Raw genomic sequence first — 10,159 nt, 5'->3', positions numbered from 1 at the left:
TCGACATCAACTGACCACATGCTTCCACATGAAAGACAGACTCCAAAGAAAATCTTTCAGCTAAAATACCCTACACTGCGAGATCATCGTCGACAAAAATCTTCAAAGGTCTACATCAAAGCTGAAGAAATCAAGGTTAAGGACCCAATATGGGTAAATGAGTCTAGCCGATTGACGAAAGGTAAACACATGGGATGGATAGCCTCCCACTACATCTTAGCAGAGCAAGGCTATTATGAGGGCCAAAAGAAACTTTGGTTACCAAAACCACAGACCTCGGCTTATGTGGTGGATAAAGGTTTCAAAAAGCGTCCCCAAAAGCAACAAAGCTCATATTTATATCGCCAAAGGAGACCAACCAACAAGGCTCGCCAAAGGGATGCAGGAAATTTCAAATCCAACTGGCCTTCATACCAACATAGGACTTCATCGATAAATAATCCCAAAAATGGCACTCTTGTACATCTCAATACGACATCAAAAACATCATGGGAAGTGCCATATACAATTCTTCAAGCACAAGGTTACTATCAAGGAAATCGGAGAATCTGGCTACCAAAGATGCCAGGTAAACATTCTTCAAGCAAACGACTTCAGCTTGAAAATAATCGCAATTTCACGGAAGGCAAAATCAAGGACAATGTCACAGTCAAGGCAAAGGATATCTGCAAAGACATGCTAATCACACGATGCAGATACAAATGGGTGCCAAAAGAACAACAAATAACGAAGAAGATTGAAGTCATCTCTAGCTCTCAAGAAATGTCAAGACATGATAGACAAAGTGTTACGCAGAATGGAGCGAGCCAATCTTCTCAACCAAGGGACCAACAACAACAAAAAGAAATTTTGACAACCAAGGTCACCCAGGTATGGCAAAAGAAACCAATATTGCCAGTATGGTCCTTTACAAATCCTCTCTTTGAGGATGGGAGTTTTGAATTTCAAAACCTATTCTTGGTCGAAAGCTCCCGAGAGTAAGTCGAGTCGCCATAAAAAAACATGGCATAAGAGTCAAGAGTCGGGCAGCTGAGCCACTAAATGAGCAAGCATTAGACCCAAGCTTCATGTCTTAATATTTTTTGTGGTCTATGAGTCTAGATATTTAGATTATAGCTCAAGCTGGAAGAGTTGAGCATATTGTAAAATGGGGTCGCTCATGCTGGATAGGTAAGCATAAGAGTCAAAGTCTACTATTTTAAATGGTGGAGTGGCGGAGTAGTCCAGAAAACACTCACGCACATGAACACAGTGAGGAGAGTGGAAAAAACCTCGTCGACAAAAACCCTTCTTGTAAATAACGGCAGCTCTTGAAGTCAAATATATTTTTGCTTCTCTAGCTACGTTCACTCCTAGAAGAACCCATTCAAACTCCTCTCGCACCGCATATTGTTTCCCATGCATCTATCTTTGCAAGCATATATAATGTCCCATCATTCGACATTTTTATTTGACACGATTTGTGTTCCACCCATGTACTTACACAACAAAATGACGATGACGAAGTGGTAACAGGTTTCATAAGCATTTGCTCAACAACAATGACTCTGACTTCAAGCTACTAACACTTATCCACTGTATATCCAGTAATAGTAGCCATACGGCCATAAGTACTATAACTCAACAAAACTCGGTTACATAAAAAATAAGTACATATAGCCTCACATTTAATGGTGACTAAAGGCATTTTTTTCCCACTGGGTTTTTCCCTCTAGTCCTATCCAGGTATCCAAGACCTTCATTTTGTAATATACACCACATTTTATTTTTCTCATAAAAACACAGAAAAGCAGACCAACGACATCCCTAAACAACTACATGCTCATCAACTAGAAGATCAAAGGGGAACGGCCCAGAAAAAATTCAAAAAGGCTTCAAGATTACAGGTACACATGCAAGATGACACCCAAAGAACAAACAATACAGAGCTGCCAAGATAAAGACTTGCTGCAAAAACAAACCTCACTCGACTTGTTCACGCTACAATAACCAATCGGAGGGGGAGAGTTATGGCTTCAACTACACTACATGTACAAGGAAAAGGTAACTCTACAACATACAAAGCATCTGGTAGAAGCAACTGCAACAACAAAAGCTTCAACCAACACCAAAACATGAAGCACTCGTCAAGGCCATTGCAGACATAGGGTCTTGTCGGGGACGACAAGACTTCGGTGGGGGAGAGTGTTGAAAGGTCAACCTTTCAACAACGCTTCCACAAAGATTCCATAAAGATCCCTCAAATATTCTCTAAAGATTCCAAATAAAGATGTTGATGAAGTGATGAAGACAAAGATGGATGCTGTAATGTGAAGATACAAGCTCATGGACATCATCAAATGTCCCGTTATTATCATTTTGAGCCATTACGGCCACTTTTGTAATGTTTACGGGAACTTCATATTTTAAGTCAGCAATTGTATTGAGGCCACAGATGCTTGTTGGATGAGCAAAGCCAGCTCACGGTGTTTTAATTAAGCTATGTAGAAGCCTAGGGACAAATCAAGTCATTTTGGTCGGACATTAGGTTTTCTAAGGCTTAGTATATAAGCCAAAACCTAAAGCTTTGTAAAGGGACTTCTAATAAATCTGATCTTCTGTGTCGTTGGGAGACTGCGAGAGAGTGAGAGAGAGTGTGTGTGTGCTACAGGAGCTACGGTGGTCGGAATCGCAAACGCAGAGCAGCAGTGTGTTGCCCACGAGGAGAGCTACGTGTTGATGCTTACATCACGCGCGTTCGTCTGTGTTTTGGCAGATTCACGCGCGAGCTACTTTTGGAGTTTCGGTGAGTAACTGTTGTCCGTTTTTGCATTTCATCATATCCACGCCATCAGAGCGAGTAGAGCTACACATTAGGCACTTTAGTTTTTGGAAACGTCGACCTGCAAAAACCGGCCAGACGTCCTACGTGTTTTCTGCACGGAGGGTATTTAGTAGGTTTTTTTGGTCACGGACCTTAGGGAGAGTGGCCTATTGGTGTTGATAGGATATCCCTCAAGTTTCGTAACATTTTGAGAACGTCTAATAGGCTTTTGGCTTGCGGTAGCATCATAGGAAACTCTCACATTCACAGAATCGATGGCATGTAGATTTCATATCTCTGTAGGAAGTAGTCATTAGTCGGTTGAGTAGAGTTTGACACCCTTTGCTTGCTTTCACGCGCTTGCGGGTCGAGCTTCGTTCTCAGTTGACATTATATGTTAAGTGAGTTCTTGCTATGCTGACGTCCGTCACGACGTATCCGTCCAACATTGGTGTTGAAAGGTCAACCTTTCAACAAAGGCCAAGAACTACCGAGTCTTTGATAGCGACCTCTTGGTGGCTAGCTTCTCAGAGATTGTACAAGAAAGCAAGGGGACAATATATGTAGTAAGTAAAAGCCATAACTCGGATGATTGACTTAGGGCAACCCTCGCCATCCGATCGATCCCTTCGTTGTAAAGGATGTTTGCAATATTAGGTACTTGTAATGAAGCACGGATGTAGCCCTCTATCCCTCAAGGCTCGGCATGAGCTTGAGGCTTATTTGTAATCTATTGGTGTCCTTTTAATACAATCACTCAGAATTGTGATCTTTGCAACACAAAACAAAAAGGTGCACATGAAGCTTCGAGATGACAAAGAACCTAAATATCACACAACAAAGGCAATGATATTTCTTACTATGCAAGTGTACAACGAGACATGATTGTGTATGGTCATGCCAAAAGAACGTATCCTAACAATTCAAAGTGTCTTAATACAAATCACTATTACATCACGGTATTAATACAAAAATTGCACAAATGCAATGTTTTCTATAGAGACCAACCCAGGGGAGATCAAAAAATGTGAACTCTCAAAAACCTACACAAAGGGCAACTTGGCCTATGTAGTCCTTGTAGTAGAAACGAAGGTCAAGATCGAGCTCTACAGGACTCTCTAGTGTTATTTTGCCATGTAAATTTCACTAAAGATAATCTTAATTTCAAAAAGTGAGATAAGAGGGTGCTTGTGACAATTCCAAAGATGACATATCCTACTCTAATACTAAATGGTGGCAAGAGTATACACATAAATCTTGGAGAAGAGGGAAAAGCTCAAGGGCATACAATATAGGAAGTCATACTGTCTAGCCCTAGGGATATATTCATACTGTCTAGCCCTTTTTTTTTTTTGGGGGGGGGGGGGGGGGGGGGGGGGGGGGGGTGAAACAAGAGAGCCATGAAAAATGTAGTTCGCTACAAAAACACATATCGAGGGTGCAAAGGGGGGAGGGGGTTGAGAGAGAGAGAGAGAGAGAGAGAGAGAGAGAGCTTTCTTTGACTTATCGAGGGTGCGAAGGGGGGTTGAGAGAGAGAGAGAGAGAGAGAGAGAGAGAGAGAGAGAGAGAGCTTTCTTTGACTTATGATATGTTTGGTATGATGATGGGGCATTGCACATGTGCACCTCACAAGAGACCACAAATCAAGCCCACATTCTCAGACAACATTGAGAGGATCAAGAGCGTAATCGAACTTAGATAGAGACGACACATTGTTAGTAAGCTATGAGAGACTCCACATCACACTGCTAGACTTGAGAAATACTCGAGCCCACTATTGCAAATGACATCATGTATGATATTTGTCCTACTATCTTGGTATCATTACCGAGCACATGAGACAACCCTATGCATAGTCAAACCCACCATTGGTTGAAAAGAATCCACTCTTGACTATTGAACATGGCAATCCTAACCCAACATACACCTCACAACATAGGCAAACTGATTTTAAGGCAGAAAGAAAACCCACAATCGCAAAGTCGTTATAGTTAAACCACAAATCAAGCCCACATCCTCAGACAACATTGAGAGGATCAAGAGCGTTGGTGAACTTAGGTAGAGACAACACATTGTTAATAAGCTATGAGAGATTCCCATCACATTGCTAGACTTGAGGAATACTCAAGCCCACTATTGCATATGTCATCATGTATGATATGTGTCCTCATGACTAAAAAAGTACTCATATATTGTGGTGTATGGTCGTGTAGGTCATGTGTCCGACCACCTAGTGTGGGAGGACACTCAGTTCTTGGCATGTAGTTTCTATTGGCAATATAAGGAGCTGCCCTACTCTCTTGTGGGCAGACTCATTTGGGTTCTATTCTTGTCCACATGTGAGCACATCACATTGGTGGAGGAGACGGGCACGGGTAGTTAGGGGACTTTGTTTATTTTCAGTTCTTGCTCTGTGCACGCAGCCATGGAGTTCTTGCTCGACATAGGGTAAAGAGAGAGAGAGCTAGAGAAAGGCTGGTGCTGTCATCCCATATGCTCACACCTTTTTCTGCTCCACACACGTCGCCTAGCTGTCCTTGATCTCCACTCTTTTCACACCATGAAAGTGTCACCACTGTCGCTCATTCATCATGATCACTGGAGCTTGTCATAGTACCTGTCCGAAGCCTGGTACTCACAACCCTGGTTGGCTGTCTTCCTGTACGATTATCTCAAGCTCACACCGAGCTGGCAATACGCTAGCCCATCAGCACCCTCTTTCCAATTCTGCACCTACGCACACCGGCCATACGCCTCAGTTAACGTCAACCCAATCTGGAGTTTCGCTGCATGTGCATGGCCGAATCACTTTGCACATGATGATGAGCAACAGAACATCGATTTATTGCTTACGGCCAAGTGCTTCTTTGCGGCAATCAACAGCATTTACTCTCAAATCGAGCAGCTGCTCATGCAGCCCCACAATCAGCCCTTCACCTGCCTCAATTCCGACCTCTTCATCCCTGGCCCTACGCAAGGAGTCCCCGACAAATTCATACCCAGAAGCTGCGGTTTCTATACTTGCAGGCAGAGGTTGCTGCTGCTTGTAAACTACATTCAAGAAGGAGCGTTGTCTCTTGAAGAGGCCAGTCATGATGCTAATGCTTATCCTCAAACTACGCAGCCTCCAATGAACGTTTCTTTACTTCTGCAACCACCGATCTCTGCAATAGCTCTTGCATTTAATGTTTTCTCTTCTGAGGTGTTCCTTCACCATACTCAGACTGCGCTAACTCTGCTGGCCCTTGCCCAAATCTCGCAGCAGCCTATCCTCGCTGCTCCGCACCTGGTGCTCCATAATCAATCAGGTGCCAGTGAACCAATGGAAGATGTGATTGAGCTGGATAATTGCAACTTCTTGATACAACTATTGTTCACACACAAAATAGGCGGACAAACACACTTCAAGCAGTTTTTGCTGCCATGCAGATGCTTTGCCCAACTGACAGTCTCGCCTTTTTCGGCTATCATGATTCTCAGCAATTTTGCTATTTTGGTTGCAGCAGAGGCTCTTCTTTGTCATCAATCAGATTATTGGCTGATTTGAACCAAGTTGATTTGAGACCTAATGATTGAAGAGCTACCATAACTAAAGAAGGTTTGCTGCTCTGACTACTCACCCACCAAGGAGTTGCTACAGTATTAGTATTGCTGGAGAGGTGCCTTTTTGTGGTGATTACATCTAACCCAACATCTCCATTATGTCGTAGCTTTCTGTCTCTAGCTTTTCTTTCTGTTAGCTGCTTACCAATGTTCAATAAACCATTGCACCAAAACCCTTTGATGAGATTCAATGTATGTCACAAAAAGATCGCATCCAAGTCGCTATGATGCAGTCCTCATAGTGTATCCGGTATAGCCATTCGCATTGGGATAGCGACCTGATGCCATGCCTATGTCGAGATGTATGTTTTCTCTCTTGTCGATTCTAGCCCCCAAATTCAGTCCCTAACTCCCAAGCCGTTGTAAGCTCACTCCCCCCGGATGAGGCGTTGGAGTTGATGTAGTCCCTTCCCAGTCCAATCTTGTAAAAAGATGTCCATCTTTTTCTCCCTAAGGGGGGAGGTGTGGTGTATGGTCGTGTAGGTCATGTGTCCGACCACCTAGTGTGGGAGGACACTCAGTTCTTGGCATGTAGTTTCTATTGGCAGTATAAGGAGCTGCCCTACTCTCTTGTGGGCAAACTCATTTGGGTTCTATTCTTGTCCACATGTGAGAACATCACAATATTTGTCTGCCCGTGTGAACATCTTTCATAAAGCCACACAATTTAATAATGCATTTTGAGATTTCATTTGGAGATAATTTCTCAAGGTCCTCTTCACTTGGCATTTACTAAAAACGATCCAAAGATTTTTACCATTTGAAGGACATATTTCACGACCAATGCAATTCACTGAATGGTACTAGATAGGTAACGCCTAAAGAAATTCCATGCATTCAAATGGATACCATTCCTCCCTATCTATTGACCAAGCCATAATTGCAAAGCACACCTCTTTTTGTAGTAATCCTTTGCTAACATCTCATCAGTAGGCCTGTCAATTTTCAATAACGGGTTGATTTAGGAGAATCTGTGGAGATTCGCTACTGTCTGTAGCCTAAATGTCGTGTCTTTATTTTTTATCTGAGAAGCCTCTTGTCCAGTGTGGTGAGCAACCAAAGAAAGAGCTGCGAGTTGCGTGCGAGTGGGTATAGAAGCTACACGGGGCTGCGTCACGCAGAGATTGGCTTGGCCTTGTCTGGTTGACACAGGGAAAGACATGCATGGGAGAAGAAGCTTGTTGTCAACTGTGCTGAGAGACGCAGAGAAGCACCTGTGCATGACTTGCTGACCCTGAGAAAGACGTGGGGACAGGTAAGTGATTTTGACGCAGTATTGTGTGTGGGTGTGTGTGTGTGTGTGTCTAACATAGTGTGGTTTTTGGTGGGGTGTGTGGGTGGGTGTGTGTGTGTGTCTGACACTATGTGTGTTTTGCTGGAATCTTATGGGAATGCTCTGATGCGAGGATAGAGGTGTTAGTCTTAGTATAGGATTGAGGTGTAGCATTGTAAATTGCCTGCAGGTAGTGGATATGCCACGCTTGAAAACTAAGCCAAAGCTAGGGCTGATCTAGACGAAGATATTGCCCCAAAGAGGAAAAGACCAAGAAGGGTAGAGGATTCAAGGGGGAAGAATTTCAATGCTTGTCGACCAAACAGTAGAGTCATGGAAATAAGCGCGACTATTTTTGTGGGCGATGATGATATTGATGTGTTGCTCTTAGCATGCATGGAATCGTTCCTTGAGAATGAAAGCCTGGCTGGTCTATGCGCATCGGAGAGGGAAGGGACTGCCTTGCACCTTCATTTTCAAATGGTTGTGTGACTTTGGGCAACATTACTAATAGTTGTTACAATATGTGATGGGTTGAATTAGTGACCGCATAATATGTCATGGGCTGAATTTTTGTATTGAAAGAACCATCTTGCATGCTGCTATCTCATGTGCAGATGATCTCGATTTTGCTTTGTATATGTACCTAGGACCAAGATCTCTTTTTGAATCTTTTTTTGGGCTTGGTGACAAATCTATGTACTTATGATTCGATAATAAATATAATGATTCTCCTATTGGAAGAAATTTGTGTGTCAAGCACACTTACAACTGGTTTTTCCTTTATTGTTCAAAGAATATGGCTTTTGTTTTCGGTTCTATTCGAAAAATCCAATCCAATCCTGCAAAAATTGGCTTTCGAGTCCAAGGATGTTCTATCGTCTTGGAAAATTGAGCATGTGAACACCACCTTTGTCGAGACACCGAATCTTTTCTTGCGTCCATGTGAATCCATGACAAATACTTTCTTTTTCCTTTCTAGCAAGACTGCAATAGAATCTTGTGGGTTAATTAATTGATCTTTGCATTGTAGACCCAGTCGTCTAGGTCCTCCCAATTTCCAAAAGTGAGCTTATTAAGGAGAATCTACCAAGATGCTTTGTTTTTTTAAGAGAAAAATTAGAAAGAAAAGTGCATAGGGCATGTGATGTGGAGACAGATAGCTCTAGCACATCTAGCCAGGCGGCCACTTACCAGCCATCAAAAGATCCCATGGAATCCTAGCCGGCCGGCCGGCAATCTTGAGCACAACTTCTCCGGTTGGTTGACGGCCAGCCATTTTTTTTACCAACAAACCTGCCGGCCGGAGGATGGCCGTGATGCTTCAGCACAACGAAGGCAACCGGCCGGTCAGCCAAAATAGTTGTTTAGATTATATAGAGCTCCTTTTTTTGTGTAGTTGCTTAGGAGCGTGCTACGGGGGGATCCAATCCGTCAAAGACACCCGAGGATCGAACTTGGCCCCTCCACAGGCCATGCTCACATTGTCTATGAGGGTTGCCCAAGCCTCCATAGACTGATGCGGACACGTACGTGCACACACACACACACACACACACACACGCATCCACACACATAACACAATGTGCAAAATGCAAACTTTTTTTTTGTTTTTATGATTAAAATGCATACACACACCGCACTCCATAAAATGGTTTTGGGTTTTTTAAAGAATAAGGCTCCCACGTGCACAAACCAAGAAATATAAAAATATATATATACATGTAACACAAGAATGTAAGATCACAAATATGCTCAAGACATACAAAACCTAAATCTATCAAAAAAAAAAAAAAAGAACAACCTGTTTGCGAGCCTTCTTTCCTCAGTCCTGCATAAACCCGCAACACACAAGAAACAAATTTAGACAGATTGAAGCGATTGAATAAACACTCAACACGCATGAACACATGTGCCCCTAGGTACCTGCAAGCATCTCAAGCTCGTTGGGAATTGCGTGTAACAAAATCATTGAACAATGCTGCACGCATCTTGAGTCCAACGGCCCGTTGTTGGGTTACCGTTCGCCACCTTAAGGACTCATCATCATTTGGATGCGGATCATTAGCATCACCGGGCTCAGGTTCTCCTTTTGCTTGAACGTAATTATGCAATACACAACATGCTATTACCACATTTGGTGCAAAAGGCAAATTCACATTGAGATCTCACAAGATGCGCCATCGGTTCTTCAATATGCCAAATGCATTTTCTACCTTGACCCTACCCTTTGCAACTTGTTTGTCGAATGCATTCTTGGTAGCCAAGTCCTGTCGTGCTTTTGACTTGAATGCTTTGAGTAAAAAACTAGTGGGTTTATATGCAGAGTCTCCAACAATGTAAGGTCTAATGGACACCCTATTCAGTTCTATGAGTGGTCTACTCAGAACCTCACAAGCTTTCATTTTTCTATAGACTGATGAGCTCTTGAACACGGTAGAATCGTGTGAGCCTCCTGGTGCATTGCAAACAACATCCCA

At 43.0% G+C, this 10,159-nt stretch overlaps 1 protein-coding gene across 1 annotated transcript; it reads left to right on the top strand.

Moving 5' to 3' along the window:
* Nucleotides 1–7,408: 7,408 nt before the first annotated feature.
* LOC147459566 (uncharacterized) lies at nt 7,409–8,361 on the top strand. Its single transcript, XM_086509854.1, has 3 exons — nt 7,409–7,485; nt 7,559–7,661; nt 7,870–8,361. Exons 1-3 carry the CDS (start codon nt 7,409–7,411, stop codon nt 7,918–7,920), a joined length of 231 nt encoding a protein of 76 aa, XP_086365980.1. The 3' UTR covers nt 7,921–8,361.
* The last annotated feature ends 1,798 nt before the right edge of the window (nt 8,362–10,159 follow it).

The sequence above is a fragment of the Adiantum capillus-veneris genome, chromosome 4 (assembly GCF_014529385.1).
Source record: "Adiantum capillus-veneris isolate H3 chromosome 4, ASM1452938v2, whole genome shotgun sequence".
NCBI lineage: Eukaryota > Viridiplantae > Streptophyta > Polypodiopsida > Polypodiales > Pteridaceae > Adiantum > Adiantum capillus-veneris.
Note: the sequence above shows the minus strand (reverse complement) of the source record. Positions and strands in the feature narration are given on the sequence as shown.